The sequence below is a fragment of the Aphis gossypii genome, chromosome 3, assembly GCF_020184175.1.
Source record: "Aphis gossypii isolate Hap1 chromosome 3, ASM2018417v2, whole genome shotgun sequence".
NCBI lineage: Eukaryota > Metazoa > Arthropoda > Insecta > Hemiptera > Aphididae > Aphis > Aphis gossypii.
In genome coordinates, this window is record NC_065532.1 from 37,626,398 (window position 1) to 37,647,145 (window position 20,748).

The following is a 20,748-nucleotide window of genomic DNA, read 5'->3' on the forward strand; positions in this document are numbered from 1 at the left end:
GTCATAGGTACCTATAATAGTGTATGTACCATGCATCCTATGGATGAAATACTATAAAATGAGCACTGATGATTAAATTATTGTTTTTACTTGGTACAACACCAAATTTATCAAGTTATTATTCATTAGTTATATTCTTAAATTTTGGATTTTAAATATTAAAACAGATTTTGATTTATCCAATAACAAATAATCTTAATATTAAGCAGTTTGAGTTTTATTCCTGTCTATTACTGTCTTATAACTGTATTTTTGACTTAATAATTTTTTTTAATATCTAACTGTTTTATAATAGGTACTCGTATATTTCATAATTATAGAATATTTTGATAAAGTAATTTATAAATATAAGATAATTATGTATTTTAACATAATTTTTCAATAATTTACACAGAGTCAGTGTGCCCAATATTTGAATTTGATAGTTAACTGCAGATAACAATATACGAAAACCCAACCGCAATGGTGTGATTATGTAGTTGAATATCAATAAAATGTTATTTTCTATAATTACTGAAGATATTGAAAAAAATATATATAAATGTGTTACAGGTGATATGGGTGTGTATATTGTGCCGGAAAAAACAAGAGCTTCTCAGCAAGTCTGGGGAATGGATCAACCACGGTATGGCGGCCGCTGGCAGCGACCCGTCCCGGCGATCCGAGGTGTCGTCACCTTGTATGATGTCGGATAAGAGGCCCAAGCTCGAAAGGGCACACAGTGCAGTGGAAAAAGAGAACGTACCACTGTTGCAGCGGTCCAACAGCCTCCTGCGGCGCCAATACTCCCAACAGGAGCCGTCCAGCCGGAAGGAGCAGGAACACGAACTGACCGACGAATACTATCGTACAGTACGTCTATAACCATTTATTATTATATATTATATTATAATGATTATTTTATCATTTCCCGTAATTCGGCCATTTATTATTATTAATATTTGCAGTGATTGCAGTTTTTTTAGAGTGGGGTGGGTAGTTAGAGCTTAGAGGTCAGGTTAGGTTTGACTGTTAAAGATTGAAATTTATTTCAGTAACTAATCTATAAAAACGCACTTATTAGATATTTAGATATTTCCCGTCGTTCATAAAAATTCTTTATATATAATATCTATAAGAATGTATAGTATAGTATAATTTAGATTTTAATGTAAATTTCACATCTTTTTTTTTTTTTTTATGATTATTGATACGATTGTTTTAAATTTAATAATCGGGATTTATATTGTAGGTATACACAATTTTTTTAATAAATTTATTTTTTGTGATTTTTAAAAATGAAGAAGCAACTATCTTCTTTGTCAGATCTATAACCATCTCACAAAAGAAAATAAGTAGTGTGTAAAGGGCAAATTGCAAGGTCTAGTATATAAATTGAATTATTTAAAGGTCATTATCATATTTTATTATAATAAAATTAATGGCAATAAATGTTACTTCATACATACGTTAGAAAATTATATTATATTATACATCATTTTATTGTGAAATAATGGCTAGATAAAAACGTCGTTTGCGTTAAAACAATACTTGAAGTGTTCCCTGTGAGTAGTGAGCTGGTACATAACTGCACTGCAGAGTGCTAAAAGTGTGATTCTTGAGACGGATAAAAAAATGAATAAAAAAACATGTATAAACTATAACGGCGTTTATGCCATGGGCTTAAGTTCGTATCGGAATAGTAAAATGCATGTTAACTGTTAAGTGCACAAGCGACAAAACGCTATCGGTGTCAACCGTATCTTTTGCTGCTGGATAATAATCAATATTATATAATATACACTGTACTGACGTACCTATATACGGTCGTCGGTCAATATGGTAAGAGAATTAATTTTTGGTTTGAAATAATTCGGTTGTATTCGATTTTCGAGCAAAGTTAGAAGGTTTTTGCATCATAGGTACGCATTATTATGTGGCACTTATGGTATATAAATGAGTTAAAATATATTGACAGCGTTAATTTTATTATTACTTGATTATTATTACGTCTGTCGTTACACTTGTCAATCGAACACTTGCTCGATTATATTATTATCTACACTTGATGAATTTAACTGGCAACATTTATTTTCTTAGCTAACTCTTGTGATTGTGAAAAAATAATGAATTTTATTTTTTGACAAACACTTTTATATACTATTAATATTTTACTGTTTTTAAGGTTCATAATTTTTTAATGACTTATATTTTTAATTTAATATTGAAAATGGAATATTTTTCAAATATTTTATTTATATTACATAAAAATGTATTAATAAATATCAAGCAAATAGTATCTTCTTATTATTACGTAGGTATCTACATAATAAATAGTTGGTTATCTGTGCTTTGGCCGTTTTTTTTCACTTTTAATACTAATTTATATATATATAAAATTACTTGATCAATACTTATTTCGATTTTGTTATACTAAAAAAAAATATTTTGCTTTCGATTATAAATAAATGAAATATTATACGGCCAATTGTCATAGAATAAACTTAACACTTTAGAGATAAGGTGCTACGATAGAAAACATAAAGAATTATTGTCGTTTAAAATTTAAATCGACCGGTTAAGTACATAATTATAGTGTAGCCTGCAATTAAACGGATCAGCCCTTATCAGGACACTGGCCCGTCTCGAGCGTTCAAACACACTTATGGGTGATTGCCATCATATAGGCATACTGATTTATTTTTCCACTCTATAAACAGGCTTATACGCTGCACCCGCACCACTCCTTTTCTCACCGCACTCGCTTATCGAGTGTCGAGCTTGACCGCCGATCGCATGCACAATACCTTAAGCGTTGACCACCGTTTCAGGGTCACGACGATTACTACCGTAGCGGTCAGCTGGAAGGTGTTTCGCACAGGACCGGAACCGGCAACCAGTCGTCCAGGTCTTCACACCACCAGGCGCCGCTGCATCAGTTCGGCCCGGCCGCGGTGGACTGTAAACAGTCGCTCATGGGGGGCCGTGGCGGTCCCGGTGTCGTGCCAGTGCGCAAGCACAAAAGGCCCGGGAACACGATGCCCCCCGAACGGCTACATCAGCAACAGCATCAACAGCACCAGCACCAGCACCAACGCATCAGTTTTTCCAGTTCTGAGGAGGAGGAGCTGAGATCCACGTCGGAGTGCACCAGTTGCGACGAGCACGAGAGCGAAAAAGGTAAGCCGTTCGTTTATAGCGTCAACTAGCGTGTACCAAAGATCATGCAGAGTTAGGTATTATAATAAAGTCACACGCGTCTGCTGTACGTAATATAATGTATAATATAATAAACTATACAAAGCATGTTCCGTTTAACCAGTCACACTATAAACAACCAATTTATTAGTAAATGGTTGTGATTTTTTTTTTTTTTTTTTATGAAAAATAGTTTTCATATATAATGTTAAAGCATTCGTAACAAAAAAAAAATCTAGTTTTTCGATTAAAATTTTTTTTTTCAATGACAAACAATATTTTTAATCTAAAGCAGCAAACTGTTCTAAAAATTATAGATATTTAAATACCGAAAAAGGTTTTGATTATCTAATAAATGTTTAAAGTTGATATATTTTAATCTGATCTTCTGAAGATCCGCGCACCCACACTCGCATGTGTTGTCTTTGTCCTATTACATGCAACATTACAAACGTGTGTGAGATATGAGTATGTAATAGGTATATTACAAATTGAAAATGTCATATTTATTTATTTATTTAACAATTAAAATATCAATATTTGAGAGAATTTATTTACCATCAAAATTAAAGGTTAAAACACTAACAATGTTGTAGCATTGATTTTTTTGTTTATATTTTAGTTTTTAAGTTAGGTATGAGAATTTTCAATTTGTAATATTTTACATACTATGGAAATATTGAAAAAAAAAAATCAATACCATGATCGATAAACGTAAGTGTGACTAGTAAAATGAAACATGCTTGTATAGTATTATTTTATAATATTATGTACGGTGTATACCATGTATACTGACTACTGAGCAGATAGTTGTCAGTAACGCATGCGTATAACAGTGGACACTTCCTCTGCGCGTAAATTCGTAAACGTTAGCTTCATTAATGATTAATATATTTAAAATATTATGATACGCGTTTAACTCTTAGTAAAGATACATTTCGATGCTTAGTTTAAACATAATTTCAAGATTTTTTGGCCATTTTTAGAACTACACCCGTATACTCATTTTTTGAGAATAAATATTTTTTTTCTACAATTATACTTGCTATTATTCGTTTGTTCTTCAATACACCCACTCTCCTCCACATCATTACGTCAATACTCTAGATTTCTTTGACGCGAACAAGTTTGGAGTAGGCGGGAACGCGGTGCGAATGTAATTCGTCGCGAATACTATAGTAATGTTATTGATTGAACTGACGTACAGGTGACGCAGAGAGTAATGCGGGAGAAGACCAGACTTATAAACACTCAATGACATTATTATCGGTAGGTTTTGGCATTTGTAAAGACCTTTTTTATTTTTCATTATTTTTTTTTTGTATTCAATAACGATTTTTCTACATCGTTGTGTTCGATTTTTTGTTTTTGTGATTATATTACCTACTTTTATTTTTGGTTTTGGTGTTGGATGAGATTGTTTTGTTTAATTTTGTGTTTTTTTTTTTAAATTTTGATTTTTTCTTAATGGCGTTACCCAGCAAACATGCATGCGTCGTGACACTCTTTGAACCTCTTGACTTTAAACATATTTGTGTTTTATTTATTGCGCTCTATTATTATGGTTGGGGCTCTTGAGTCTGGGCGGTTTGAGGTTAGGGATGACATTGTGTTGTCATTTAGCAATTTACCGCAAGATGGGTACCGTTAATGGACCAAGGCGAAAGAAAACTGTGAGGTTCGATCACCGACATCATCAAACGACACAACAAACGTCCAAAGACTCCGGATTTGACACCGGCAGTTCAATATTCACGTCCAATGACGACCCAATATACCTCAGCGACATTAAGGTACTAGAATGCGTTAAGCATCGAATTAAAACTTAAAACACAAAATAACACAATAAAGTAGAATACTTTAAAGGCTAAATTGAAAAGCCTTTATTTCCTAGGTACATTGGTACACATTTGATATGTATTAAATATATCATTATAGTATAGTAATGCCGGGCTGCATAAATAATGAATAAACATTTAATTAGTTAATGATAAGCCAATTAACATTATTAGTGGTTCATGGTTGATCCATTATTACATTTTAGACTTAAGTAAATCTTAAATTTTTAAATTAAAACATTTTTATGCAATTCGGCGTTAGTTTACTCATGAATTACTAGTTTGCTTACATTCTTATAATGTTGTAAATCAAAATTTCACTAGGTATATTGAAATAGTTGTATACGATTGATTTGTAACACTAATATGAACGCGCTCATAAATCATGATACACAATAAAATTGCATTTCCGTTGTTCGAGAAAATCATTCAGAATTTTAATATAGTTTAAATTATGTTTCTCGATAATTCTACCGATCGATTAAACTAAATTTATACATGAAAAAAGATTTATATAATTTATTTTTACTGAGTGGAATTCGACTGCATTTTTGGAATATGAAATTATATTGTTTCTATCTGTTATTATATATTTATAATTAATTTAATACGATTTTTCTTCGAAATATTAAGTTGTACTTATTTATAGATTTGTAATGTATAATTAATTGAATTAGATAAAATTATAAATTAGTAATTTAATATACTTTATAAACAATTTTAGTTATTATTATAAAATTTAGTTTTAATGTGATACATTTTGTATGTATATAATATATAATATATTTTATAATCAGAATATTATGATGTGGTAGAAGTAAAAATTATTTTTATTCTATTGAAAATGTAAAACTAATCCCTTAGATAGGTACTATCTATGCATAAATTTGTTCTTTGTATTACACAATTTATATTACATCCCATAAATGTCGTGTAATATCAACGCGAACTTAAGGTTTTATTATAATAATACAGTTTACTTATCTCTTTATCGAATCAACTGTGATAAAAAGGTAAGATAGACTTAATTCAAATGTATAACGGAAATTTATTTTCATTAAATTCAATATCAAAGTTTATCTATTTTTACTATTACATAACTTGTATCAACTTTAAATTAGTAAGTTTTTAAAAATAAATTATAATATTCCTCAAGAAAAATGATATGAAATATCGCTTGAATTTCATTCAAATCTACATAGGTACCAAATAAATTTTTACACACTGCTAAATGCTTTTTTTGCATGTTAATTATTATTTATTATATTTTGCATGTGTATTGTGTATGTATTATTATTTTGTAGTAACTAGTTGAGAATTTTATTTTCTTAATATTATCAGTAGATAGTTCAATGGTTAAAATGATAATTATATGTAATACTTGATAACACATAATATCTAATTGTAACAAAACATTACTGAGGTATATTTTATTTCACAATATTAATACTAAAAGTTATACGAACCTATTTTAATAATATTAATTAATATGTAACTATGAAGTTAAAGAAATTTAACTTTTAAGAATTTCCAAAATATTAAGACCTAAATTTTAAACGAATAGTAATAAGTCTAAGAAAAAGAAATTAATACAAAATTTATTTTGTTGTATACTTTTGTTGAACAGTAATTATTTTTCTTTAGTTATTTTGTACACTGGTAACCTATAAGTAAATTATATTTTTTATCAGTCTATTTATTCTCTAGATTTTTGTTTAATTAATTTAGGAATTAAGTATTTATTATTAACTTACAATTCGCAACAAAATGTTGTTTAATTTCTTCGTTTTTAATAATAATATTCATCGCAATTTGAAAATACATAATAAAATGTACTGTTGAGAATATTAGATTATAATTTGTTTTTTAAATGTTCCCAATTTATTATATATTATATATATATATATATATATTAGTAGATTCTGCTACTGGCTATCCAGCTGCAATCAGCGAAAGGGTAATAAGTAATAAACTAATAACATTTACTGATACGTCACACTGAATTCATATACATTGCCAACGATTAACTGTTTACAAAATGATTGAACGAACAAATATTGATGGATTTACTAGTTTCTTTGACCCTCGATTGTTGGTCTTAATTTCGGTTAAAACAATAGATTATTTTTCGCCAAATCGAAAAAAAGTCGAGGCAATTCATACTTGTCAGATGTAGTTTGGATTTTCTGTATATATAGTATATACACAACACACTCACACACACACACACACACACACACACACACACACACACACACACACACACACACATTTTTGTTTTTTATATAAATACTTGATAAAAAAAAATATATAGGTATATACAATTTTAAAAAATCAGCGGTATGTTAAGTTACGATTAGATAGGGTCTGACGCATGCAGCCAACGTGTCGGGGCTAATGCTGATTCTGTTTGCAGCAACCGATGTCGTGGCAACGGAGCCCCGATAACAAGTACTTGATAGGTCACATGGTGCTTAACAAGTCTGTTTGGGAGACCCCGATCAGCCCGTCTTCCAGCGCTGCCGCCATGTTGGGGCTGAAAATCAGCGGCGGCAAATACATATCGGCCACCGGAAGGAGATGCGCGATTATCGATCGTGTCCGGAAAGGCAGTACAGCTGACATGGAGGGAAATTTGAAACCGGGTTAGTGGGACACACGGCGTCTGTTGTTTTTCTTCTCCGTCCACTGTCACTCCTTTTTTCGTCCGTTGTCGGTTAAAGAATCAAACATGCAATAATAAAAAATCCATTTGAAAAAAAATGATTTCATGTATTAAGTCAATTTTCAGACTTTACAAAATAAATGTCAATTTTCAGCAACACATACATTCATACACTTATAAAAGTTATTTACATATAATATGATCGAAATTAAACTCAAATCACATATCTGTACACTACCATATACATTATGCGCAGTGAAAATATATTTTATTAACTATCTCCTGTTTTTGCAAATTATTTTATATTATTATAGATACAGTTTTCTTTTGTTTCATAAGTAGAATACAAGTTAAGAAAATAAAACATATATATTTATGAAATAAAATTAATAATAATTTGTTTTTTATAATTATAATAACTTCTCTTACATTAACCAATTCAAATATGTTTGCAGTTAATAACATTTTAAAATAATTTTATAAAAATTCTAATTTTAACTTATTTGACATGGAAATATATTTTAGTAAATTCAATTTTGTTTGAATACTAATAATTTATTTTCAAAAAAGTTACTGCTACTATTATAAATAATGAAGTTCAAAATAAATTGATTATTTAGAACATTGAGAATTAATTTAAAAAGACTAGTCGCGTTAAATACTGAAGATAATAATACTGTTGGTTTTATAATAAATAGGTAATACTTTATAAAAATATTTAGTGGTATAATATACACAAATTTGTACATATAATTTAATTATATTTTAGTTAGTAGTATATTTTTAGTTTAGATTGAGTAAAATACGGTTATTTAATTCATTAAACACATTTCAATTTATATATTGATTGGAAATAAAACGTTACCTATATAATTTAATATAGGTTTAAACTTTAAATATTATCATCCAATCAATCTGGAATAATTAGTTTAAAATAACGAAAAACAATATTAATAGTTTTTTTTTTAAACATAGTATTATTTAATACAGACTTAGTATTGTGTGGTTTATTTTAAGAAAATAATGATATAGTTAATCATAGCCTAAAATTATAAATATTAGACTAAAATATGAATTAAACAATAATTTAAAATTCAATTTATTTAATTTAATAACATTTTAATATTTTATCGGTCTATAATAACAGGAGACGAGGTGATGGAATGGAATGGTGTTTTATTGCATGGAAAAACACATAAAGAAGTCATGGATATCATTTCAGAATCAAAACATTTGCCGCAAGTCGAGCTCAAAGTGTCCAGAACAATAACTTCGAGAAGAGCAAGTTATGGCACTCCAACTAAAGGTATACATTTTAAAAAGGTACTATTATAGTCCCTATTATAATACCAATATTGATTAATGATGCCTGTTTCATTTTATTTCAGCTAAAACGAGTTCAATGGGTTAGCGCGATTTCAAACCGCCCTACTGATGCCCCTCACCCCTTTAGATTTATAAAAATTGAATAAAAAGAAATTATAAAATTACAATAGCAATATATATTCTTGTTTTTTTCAGGTTTATATGATTTGCGTAAAGATAAACCTTATGTAATGGTGACTTCACCGGGTAGTCCTGAGCATTTGGCTTCGAATTCAGCTCGGATCTTAAGGGCTTCCAAAAGTGTTAGTGGACCGAGTAGTTTACATGTTGGAGGGAAGATACAGGTAACAATAATTAATTAAATAATTGTTTATTATTATTATTTGTTAACTTTTTAATTAAATTGTTCAAGTACTAACCTTAATATTACTTTTTATGGGTGCTTTAGGTCAAATTAGGTTTTGACCCACAATCACTGAAGTTGGTCGTAACTATAATGGCCGCTTCAAATCTGTTACCACGGTCTGATGGTTCACCAAGATCAGCATACGCCAAAGTATGTCTTTTACCGGATACAAGTGAGAAATCTAAACGAAGGACTAAAACGATAATGAACTCCACTGATCCTAAATGGAATCAAAATTTTTCATTTACAACTATGAGAAGGTCAGATTTGAAGTTTAAAGTTCTTCAAATTTCGCTATGGGATTATGATAACAACCCTACAAATCAGTTTCTTGGAGAAGTACTAATTGAATTGGGAATAAAAAAATTAGAAAACTTGGCTGAATGGTATCCATTGACTGTACATCAAGAAATAACTGTATGTTTTTTTAAATTTATTTTATTTGAAATATATTATTGTTTTATCGTTTTTAAATACTATTTATAGGGAGAAGGAGGTATTTCAATAGGTGATTATGATATGGAATACTCAGGAGAACACTTGTCTCCGCCATCTACATTATCTCGACAATCAGATTCAGATGCTTCGGATGTTGATGATTGCTGTAGCGGACGACGAGTTGGAGCTGATGGCGCGTCTATAAGTAGTCTTGGTAGTTCTATAAGGTATAGTCAGATATATGATTAACGGTTATGTCATAAATAAAAAAAAAAACAATGAATTTTTAGCCCACCGCCCGATTATGATCATTTGGATAGGAGAAAAAGTCGTAGGGATATGTCACCGCTGCAAAAGTCATACGTATATGGCACTACAATTGAAAAAAAATATGGATACGAAACTAGTTTAAAAGTAAATACTCACGATAAAAGATAGGTTTTCATGAATATTTAAAATATTAAAATATTAAAATTTATAGCAACAATCCGTACCAATTCGACCTACGACAAGTATCAGTCATAGATCGAGATCTGCTGCACCAACTGATTCTCCTAGCCAACATTCTAGATCACGTTCGAAAAGTCCAACTATGCTCTCCGACAGAAGAAGTTTATCTCCACCAGACTATAGGTATCCTGGAGGTGTTCAGAGCTATAGACAAGGTCCTTCAAGGTTCTTAGCTAGGTCAGCAACAGCTACTCCTACATCTACGCCAAAGAAACGTCAACTTCCCCAAATTCCAGGAACTATGCCTTCTTCTTTAGATGAACGAATTACATATGTAAGTTTAAATAAGTACTATTTTTATTTAATATGTATTAAACGTCATTCTTTCAGTATTTTGATGACCAAACGTCATCGGTTCGAAGAAGAACGAGACAAATGCAACCTCGAAGAATTCAGAGTAGAACAGGAGGCCTTGGTAGATTACATCATTATGGTGGATTAAGTGATAGTGATATACCTATGCAACAACTTCGATCTCTGACACCCCCGCATGTTAGAGGATCAATGATGTCCAGAGGAGAAACTGGAGATACTTGTGATATTGATGATAGTGATAGTGTTATTAGCAGTGCTTTATCTACGCAATCTGAACAGCCCAGATCAACGATATTTTGGTAAAGAACGAGATATTGTTTAATCAGGATGTTAATTTTACATTCCTTATAAATAAAAAAATTAAGTTAGAATTTATGTATTGTTTTAGAATCATTACTCATCTATTTTTATACATTTAGATTTCTGATATTTCAAAGTGGCATATTGTGCGTGTAAACATCCCTTAAATAGAATACATTTGTTACATCGGCTCAAAAATTTATTAGTATTTTTACATACGTATTGATGAATAAGACAATATCTAAAAATCTCACGCCAATGTGTTTTGTCTTTTGCAGCTGCTGCAACGCCACCGATTACCGCTACCCATCAACGTCACATTCACCCAGCTGTAGTTTTAGTAAAAGTAGTAGCAAGCGTGATAGTATAAATTTGTACCGTTATAATTCATTTCCTGCTGATTATTTTTTACTCCATCCGATAGATAATAGACCGGTTTTAACAGAAAATTCGCCGACTGAAAACCCAAAACCATTAAAAAAAACACGATTTAATTTAAATCATCTTGATAATCACGATCCACTTTATGATTCCGATTCCGGGTTAGATATGCTAGGTTTTCAATCACCAACTGAGAGGCAAAGATCCCGTAGGAAAAGAAACCTAACTCTAGATTTAGGCGAATCAGTGTTAGACGTAGTGGGTAGCTATAGTGGCGCTGCTGTAGCGTTTAGTTATGCTTTAACCGACCCTTTAAATGCTATTGTCCATGGCAGTGATTATGGAGCGTCTCACAGTAGATCTGGATCACAACAATCTCCGGTCATGGCACCATCAACCGATAGCAAGAGGGCTCAATTTTCACGGAGTCTGTCTAATGCTGATGTACAGACAGATAATATAACCGGTAAAATTAAAGTAAAGTTACTGTTTTATTTTATTGCTAAACTGGTGATGTTTTTAGATTCTGGTAGTTCAGGAAAACGAAGAGGTGACTCGTCTTCCTTAACAGAAAGTGCCGGTAAAAGCTCAGCTTCTGGGACCAACTCTTCCACTTCCGGTATGGGCAAAAAAAGTGCGTCAGCTTCTCAATTATCAGCAACCGGTGAGTGGTACTCTCTCTCGAAAAAAAATCTGTTACCACTCCATTACTAAACATGTTTGAGAAAATTCTAGTTTTCTTTAATAAACATAAATAAACAGGATTGTGAATTTCTCAAATAAATCAATAAAATCATTAAGATTATATTTTGTAAAATCGTTTGACTGGGCAATATGTTACCTCGGGTTATATTTTTTATTAATTATTATTTCAAGTTTTTTCGTTACAATTTATTTTATAAATGTTACAAAATTTAGATAACTATTTAGAACTTCTTATATTTTAGAACTATTTATCAGGTAGTTTGAACATATTTTATTTTTAAACGGTCAAGTTAATTTGTATCATAGCCAATTTCTATTTATACCAATTTGATAATTTGTTTTTTTATTAAAATATTCCCTTTTATTACAGTTAATTAAAAGTTTCCAGAATAGAAGTTTTTATTTAATTTGTATTTTAATAGTCATGATTATTTTCCAATTTCATTTTTTCCTGGTAAATTTACTAATTTTGGGCTGGATTTAAAGGGCGCAAGCGTAGGTTAGGTTTTGGTTCGAAAGGAAAATCTTCGTTTACGGTGCACAGAAGTGAAGAAGTGCTGCCTGGGGCAAGTCGCCCCCTCGTCAAACAGCCGTCCAGCATTTCTAGTGACGGTGAAGCATCCCAAGACGGCGAAAGGTTAATAATGTATGATATTTGTAATTTTTTATGACAAAAAAAAAAAAAAAAATTAGAAAAAATGTTTACTATAAAACCACGGAGATATTGATGGTATCCTGGATGAAGACCAAACATGGTAACAGTCAAAGAAGCCTGTGTATATTGTCGTTTTGGTTTGATGATTTTCAAAAAAAAAAAAGAAGTTTGCCTTTGCATGGGGATTGGATCATCACTCGTGTACATATAATTTTTGTTGTAGAATGTTTGTGCAAACTCTGAACATATTTATGAAAAGATAACATCGTCGCTAGAAATATTCAATACAGTTATTTTCATGGAAAATAATAAACAGACGCTTGTAAATATTGCGAATTACAAACACCCCGGCTACGTCTATTGGTATTGGAACATTTTCAGTCATTGTAGACAACCAATAGTCGTATTCCGGTTAGATGATCTTTCGTATTATCACTTAGTCATATATCAATACTTTAGGAGTTCGTGCATAGTTGTAGAATGCTTTATTACGGTACATAATGAAGTATGGTTTTTCCACACGTACAAATTTTTTATTTAAATTGTATAAATGGTGTGTATAAAAATAAATGGAAAAAATATGTGCCGGTATCACCTGAATCCTATACCTAGCATACCATTGTGATAAATCCTAATTACTAGTGAATTCCAATCTCAATTTAATTGTTTCGGATATTGTTTTATTTGATTGATTGTTGGATAGAAGGAAGGAGCTCGAAAGGGAAACGCGGTTCAGGTGGAGGAGGCGGTGGCGCCCAACCCAATTTTAAGCGGTCCCAAGAGGTGGCCCCGGGCAGACAAGCAAGCCTCACCAGTCTTTCTAGTGATTGTCCAAGCTCGTAAGTAATCCTAATTCTCTCCCAAATCATCCAAATACATCAATTTATCTCTATTTTGGCCTGTGTGTTTATTTTTAGCTTAAAATTCTTCTCTTAATGCACGTTAATACTTTATGTACGCAATTAATACTAAAACGGGTCGAATATAAAATAATAGTAAAAAAAAAAATATATATATAAAAACGATAAATCCTTTGCTGTAATTATTAGTTAAACTTCAAATTAACTATTTTGGATTTTCAAATAATTTTTTATTTATTTAATTTTAATTTTATTTAACTAACGCCTAGAAGACTGAAGTATAGAAATATAATAAATAAACATAAATATGTTACATACTGTTATGTAAGATAATATATTATATAATACCACTTGGTGTTAATTATTAAAATGAAGTTCCATGCCATTTAGATTAAAGGACAGTAATTGCGTTAAAACCAATATAGTAACATTCAGAATGTTATAATTTTATAATATGATATTCTATTTTATTCCTTAGTATACTTATGAGATCCTGCATTTAAATATGGTATAATTTTATGCTGAAATCTCATTGCTACTTAGCAGTAAACTATTTTTGTTTAAATACTTATTCATCAGTGGGCTTATATTTAATATTCAAGTCATTCAAGTATAAAAATAAATTAGTAATCATTTATGTTTTAATATATTTCAAACTGAGTAGAATTTAAATTATTGCACCAATATTTTCACTTAAATTCATAATAGTTACCAAGCTTAAGATAAATGCTTTAACCTTCTTCGTTGTTTATGATCAATCGATGTACTTAAATACGTTACATTGATACTTGTACAACACATAATCAATATAATATTTTTGTTTAATCTAATATACTTGTTTGAAGAAAAGTCTTCGATACTTATATAATATTAATTTAGAATATCTGCATAATTTACAAAGTATTGTACAATAATTTTATAGGTTCTTATTAAATGTATTTATTGAATATTATAGTTTATATAATGCATTACATACATCATTTGAAATTTCATTAAGTAGGTTAGAAGACTGGTTGGAGTAATAATTTTATTTGAATTTTATGTTATACGATATTATTTAACTACAATACAAACGTGTCTAAATTACATTATTTATGGACAAGTATAACATTTTTGTATTTACACTATTAATAATCAATAATATCATAGATATAATATCTATTCAATCAGAGAAATAAATATACATATTTTTTTGCATACGTTTCTTATTAAACAACACTTAGCTTACTTTTATTAGTATAATTGATAAACTGATGTATTTCGATGTTTATAAATTTAAAATGGATCCTATTTATATTTTAAACACCATAGTTGGAAAACTTAAGTGTTCAATTAAATGCACATTTTTATTAATGCATTTTATATTCCTATACTAATAATTACTTAAAAATTGGTATGCAGATGACATACTAATTTAATTGTTTGTGTTATAATAAATTTATATAATTTATAAAATAAACGGTTTTGTGTTCTTGTGTAAATAAAATAATGTTACGGTTTGTGTTTATTTTAAAATGTCTTCAAAGTACTTGATATAATACATTTTAATGAGACATAAAGTGGACTTTTATGTTATACTAATTGACTATTGTTATATTATCTTAATGTGTAAAACATTTAATTCTTAATTTGTGTTAAAAAGATTTAAATTTGGAAAATGATTTCCAATTTGAACGTTTCTTTTCAACCATGTAAATAAACAGTTCAATAAACTATGGTGAGTAGTACATTCGTAGGAATCAATGTTTCATCATTAGCAGCACGTGTTACCATTATTTAAAGCTTTGCATTGTTAGTTATTGATATTCATAGAAAGTTTACATTTGCACGAGCATGAGTTTGTAAATAAATATTTTTCTAATTACTTTTAGCAACATAATATTATATTAAATAGAAAAAGACATACAACGCTGTTCAGACAAATGAAACAAGTATCAAGTGATAATAATATTAATGGGTAACAATTATAGATAAGTTATACATACTTCACAATGTAAAGTTTTCCAAATCGCCACCCTATCACTGAAAACTTATGTTTCAAGTATATCTTTAAAGATATTTCACATGTAAATATTGATGTTATTATTTTTATGACATATTTTAAATCCGAAACATAATTTTATAATATAATGTATATTGTATATTATGGTGGCTACAAAAAAAATGTATAATGCATTTTTTAATGATACATAGTATGCAGGGGAATGTATTAGATATAATGAATTTTATTTACGGTTCAACACCTAAAATAATAAATGGTTCATACTATCCAAAGAAAAAAATGTTGAGTCGGCCATCAGTATTAGTTTTCTAAATGCAGATAGATTTAGATTTCAACGGAATTATATTTCAAGTTGTAAATTCAAATTTAATACATTTTACACTCCTTATTGCATACAATGTATCAATTTTTGGATATTTTTGAAAACAAAATGCAAGAATAATAATAAATAAGGTAAGGTAAGTTATATTCTAGGGTACAAAATGCTTTAATGGTAATTACTTGTCATTACAATAATTATTTAATATATACTATTCTCATGTTTGGTCTTCACGTGACTATCAATTTCTTCAAGCACTATGGCGATCTATGCCAATAATCTATCTTTCTTCAAACGGTCGTGAATATTTTGTAGTATTATTTTTTCTAAGGTAGTTTAACCTTCGTTTAGATCGATATCGTTTATACTAATTAATGCTGTTGTAAAATTTAACCTTTTTTCATTCGTCGTTTTAGCGCCGGTCAGTCCACTGAGGGGGAAGTGACTACGTTTATTGGTAAACTTGGACCAGGACAAAAAGTTAGTCGACAAATATTGGGGACTCCATATCGAGGTGACGTTAAAATCGGATTCAATTTTTTCGTTAACTTTATGGAAGTCACTGTTTTCGAAGCCAAGGATCTAATTAATGTTAAAGAAACGAAAACAAAGCTTCCAGGTATTAAAATATAAGAAGCATATTTATTTATATTGGATTAGAAAGTAATTAAAAATGTATTTTAAAAATAGTAATAATTTAATTTAAATACCAATTTCTTTGAGTTTTTTTCATTTATTTTTAATATAGATATTTGAATATTATGTGTTACATTAAAAAAATTATATATTTTAATAGATACATACGTTAAAGTATATCTCGTAAAAGGCAAAAAATGTGTGGAAAAACATCGTACAAAAACAATTAAAGAGAGCTTGCAACCCAAGTACATGGAAATGCTCAAATTTAAAAGTTCCCCTGCCGGTTGTATAATCCAGGTATGTTTTTTTAAAATTTCATTACTATAAGTTCAATTTTTTAATTGCTTAAACAATTTTTGAATAATGTAACTGTTTCAATAGCCATAGGAATCTATCTGTCGTGCTTACATTTTTAACCAAACAGTAAATTATTAATAGTTGATCTATGAACAAAATATATCTACAAAATAAAATAAATCTTAATTTTTTTTGAGTTTTAAATATTTTTTATAAGTACTCTTTCTAATAAACACTATAAATTTATGTTAGTTATGTTAATGTATTTCTTCTAATAAATCAAATGTTTTTATTATTAAATAAATTTAAATTTTTGAATATATTATGCTTGTAAGAACAAAAAATATTAATATTATTTATAATATAAAATAAAAAAAAAAATGAATATAATTATTCAAAAACGTATCATATAATTAAGTAGGTATGCGTATAAAATTATAAGTAACAACGATACTAAAATAAAGATGTTGTCTCTACAATTAAAAGTTAGTTGTGAGTTAATTCAAAATATACTGAATTAAAAAGATACCAAATTTTTACCAACTAAAAATTGGTTTAAAAGTTAAAAAGTTCTCGTTTTAATTTGAGTGGAATTAGACTATTTCGCGATTTGGGTAAAAGTGCCATCTATGACAGTATTTTTTTAAAGTAACATAAAGTAACATAAAAATATCACATTAATAAATTATATCAACACAACACATTTTTTATAAACATATTATACACTAATACATCTATGTAAACCCATCTAAAAATTATACTTAATTATTTCGTAGGTGTCAGTGTGGGGTGATTATGGACGTGAAAAAGGAAGAAAAGTATTTATGGGAGTGGCCGTAATTTATATGGACAGCATAACTACGAGTCCCGGAACATCTTTGACGGAATGGTACAGGCTGTTCGGATCGTCGTCGTTGGTTAGTGTTAATGAAAGATTTCGGAATTCGTTTCCGTCATTGTATCCATGGTAGACCGTAATATCAAATTAATAGCTCCGTGAACCACCGTAGTTGTATAATATTTTTTAAGTAATTATTAAAAAAAAAAAATGTAGTTTGTATTTTTAGTGTTGTATAAAAACAGTTATTAATTACACATTAAAATACATAGAAGTCCACAAGACGAAAATATTAAAATAACTATTCACTTACTTAGTATTATATAATAGATACATATTTATATATAAGTTTTCTCTATAAGTTCTAGTTTTCGGTAGGAAGTTTTTTTTTTTTTATAATCAACATCCACGAGGCTTCGGTTTTATCGTTCCCGTCGATCATGTTGTTATGTCGTAGTAATGTTTTGCATGCGTATGTTACTATATTAATTAATCATCATCCTATTATAGTGATATTTTATGTATATTAATCCGTAGTCTTCGACGGAACTATACTTCAGGATAAGCTATATGAGGCCCTTATGAATGATATGTGTGTCATGCATGGTATTTAATTTACCATTTTAATGGCAAGTATTTTATATTTATTTGTTAGTTTTAATTATTGTTGTGAACTGTTTAAAATTCAAATGTTACATAAATTATACATAAGTTACACATTTCATTATTTTTCCTTCTTTTCAAAAAACTTTAATTTGATTTTTTTGATTGCTTTAAAATTTAAATCGTATTATCAAGCCGAACTGAGGCGCTATTAAATTATAATTTTTTGTTTGATATTCCGCTTCACAGGGTACCAAAGTCGGACTGGTTTCTATACATATTAATACTTATAATTTTGTTCATTATTTACTGCTCATTTATAATGCTGTTTTTTTTTTTATTACAAGTAATTGCACTATTTATCTAATAACTACATAATATTCTAGCTTTGAAATCATACATATAATTTACCAATTATATAACGCTTGAATTAGTTTTACGTTACAAATACAATAACATTACCTGTAGGTGATGTGTGGTGCGAATGTACAAATTAATATATAATAAATTATAGAATATATAAAATTTTAAATAGTGATTAGTAAAACTCGTGAATGGCCATTATAATTTAGGATTAAATAGCTTTAAAATTTCAAATTTAGATTCACAGTGTAAACGAGTTAGCGATTATTTATAATAATGAGTTTTTTTTTAAATTAAAAAGTAAACTTATTCGAGCTTTAAAAATGTCAAATTGTTATTTTATATTATAAAAATTGAACTCGTTTATCAATCTGTGATTGTCAAAACCGCAATGAAATTCGAGAAAAATACAAAAAACTGCCAAAGTAAAATGTTTGTAAAATCTTCGTTCAATTTGCCATAAATACTTTTTTTACAATTTTGTTCTAAATGAAATAAACTTTTGAATTTTTTGATTTGAAAAGAATTAAATTATGAAATAATTTAAAATAATTTCCTTAATAACTTAATATTTATGTTATTAATCGGAAAAAATAACTCAATTTAGAATATTTTTTAAAATGTAACTAATCCCAACTTAAATATCATAAATTCATGCCTAAAACAATTGGTTACTTAACTAGCAACTATAAACAGAAATCATTCATATGTAGAGCTTGTACACTTTTTATAATCTATCCGACTAAAAATAAAATTGCACTGATTTTAAACATTATATTATTATAATAATCTAATTTATAACTAAGGGTGATTTGTATTGATAACTTCAATTTTTAACATCTTTATAACATTATATAAATAGTCTAAATATTTTGTTATTTTTTAAAAGTAACTTAAGTACCTAAGATTATTGAAACACTTAAAATAGTATATACGACAATGGGTTGTTTTTATTTATTTTTTTTTAGTTACCTACAACATTATCAAAACGTTTTATAATTTTGTTCGTTGATATAATATTACAAGTGCATGTTTTTTGAGTTGTTTAATATTATGATAAAAATTACTCATCCATTTATTTCAAGATTCACATTTTAAATAATTATTATGTTAAAATTAAAATTTTTAAGTCATTTAAATTTATAATAATTTTTAACCAACAGATTAATGATCCTTGAAAAAACTGATTGCGATGGTTGGTAATATTAAATAACCTGATAAATGTTATGTTACCTACTTAATCATATTAATTGACAAAGGTGCAATTTGGGTTTATTTTATTTTTAAATTTTCCTGATTTATTTATGAAAAACTGACTCTTTTGCCTACATTTTTACATACTCTTCACAGTCCCTAATCTTGGTTTTGGAAATAGTACTGATTGTAAACGTAAAAATTAAAATAAAATAAAAACCAACAATGGTATAATATCAATACAGGTTAGACATATAGATTAAAAATAACAATAAATAGCTATTAGAATATAATAGAAAAAATGTATAGAATATAAAATAATAAAAATGATTTAATCCGTTTGAGAATATTAAAAAAAAAAAACAGTTTAAGTATTTAAGTATGTTATCAATTCGAGAATGTATTATTGGCTGTTGTTATACATTTAGGGATGTAAAGTACTTCAAAGCATCCCCCAAGTTGCGCCTATATGGTATTATTGATGAATGTTTTATGTATACAAATATTTTAATTGCATTTTTGTTTCTTTTTTTTTGTTACCTGTCTTAATGTTTTTTCTTCGTTTGTGTTTAATTTATGTTTCAGTGAGTTTTGTTGCTTCATTCTATTGGGTTTCTTCTTTGGTGGTTGCATGCAGACAACATTTTTTTGTTTTTAATTCCACTTAAAAGTATTCATTGTTTAATGTCAAGTCACAGTTATGCATTGGAGTATTTTTTAACGCAACTCTAATTTATATTCTCAATATTCTAAAAAAAATTATTTGTAAATAAAAGCGAATACAATATTACTTGTAAATAAATTATTTATTATGGAATTATGTGTTTTGTAACATTAAAACTTTCTTATTATGTCTATACATTCCTATATAGTTATAATGAAAAAACCTGTTTTTAACTGTTTAATTGATAATTAAT

The 20,748-nt window shown here is 28.4% G+C and overlaps 1 protein-coding gene across 10 annotated transcripts in view; it reads left to right on the plus strand.

Annotated features, from left to right (window-relative positions):
- The window catches only part of LOC114127604 (regulating synaptic membrane exocytosis protein 2), a 31,296-nt gene extending 10,648 nt beyond the window's left edge, over positions 1-20,648 (plus strand). Inside the window, exons 3-21 of one of the 10 annotated variants that reach the window (XM_027991885.2) lie at positions 553-852; positions 2,811-3,159; positions 4,801-4,970; positions 7,432-7,660; positions 8,828-8,986; positions 9,069-9,086; positions 9,202-9,350; positions 9,455-9,829; positions 9,899-10,077; positions 10,141-10,264; positions 10,332-10,634; positions 10,691-10,974; positions 11,254-11,822; positions 11,880-12,020; positions 12,548-12,707; positions 16,314-16,516; positions 16,694-16,833; positions 17,610-17,750; positions 20,417-20,648. In XM_027991885.2, the coding sequence (XP_027847686.2) occupies positions 553-852; positions 2,811-3,159; positions 4,801-4,970; positions 7,432-7,660; positions 8,828-8,986; positions 9,069-9,086; positions 9,202-9,350; positions 9,455-9,829; positions 9,899-10,077; positions 10,141-10,264; positions 10,332-10,634; positions 10,691-10,974; positions 11,254-11,822; positions 11,880-12,020; positions 12,548-12,707; positions 16,314-16,516; positions 16,694-16,833; positions 17,610-17,750; positions 20,417-20,419 (3,996 nt within the window). In that variant the 3' untranslated portion in view covers positions 20,420-20,648. Of the gene's footprint in view, positions 1-552; positions 853-2,810; positions 3,160-4,384; positions 4,447-4,800; positions 4,971-7,431; positions 7,661-8,827; positions 8,987-9,068; positions 9,087-9,201; positions 9,351-9,454; positions 9,830-9,898; positions 10,078-10,140; positions 10,265-10,331; positions 10,635-10,690; positions 10,975-11,253; positions 11,823-11,879; positions 12,021-12,547; positions 12,708-13,419; positions 13,556-16,313; positions 16,517-16,693; positions 16,834-17,609; positions 17,751-20,416 lie in introns of all 10 variants that reach the window. The other 9 variants (XM_027991891.2, XM_027991886.2, XM_027991887.2 and 6 more) reach the window with 9 other exon arrangements.
- Positions 20,649-20,748: the final 100 nt, after the last annotated feature.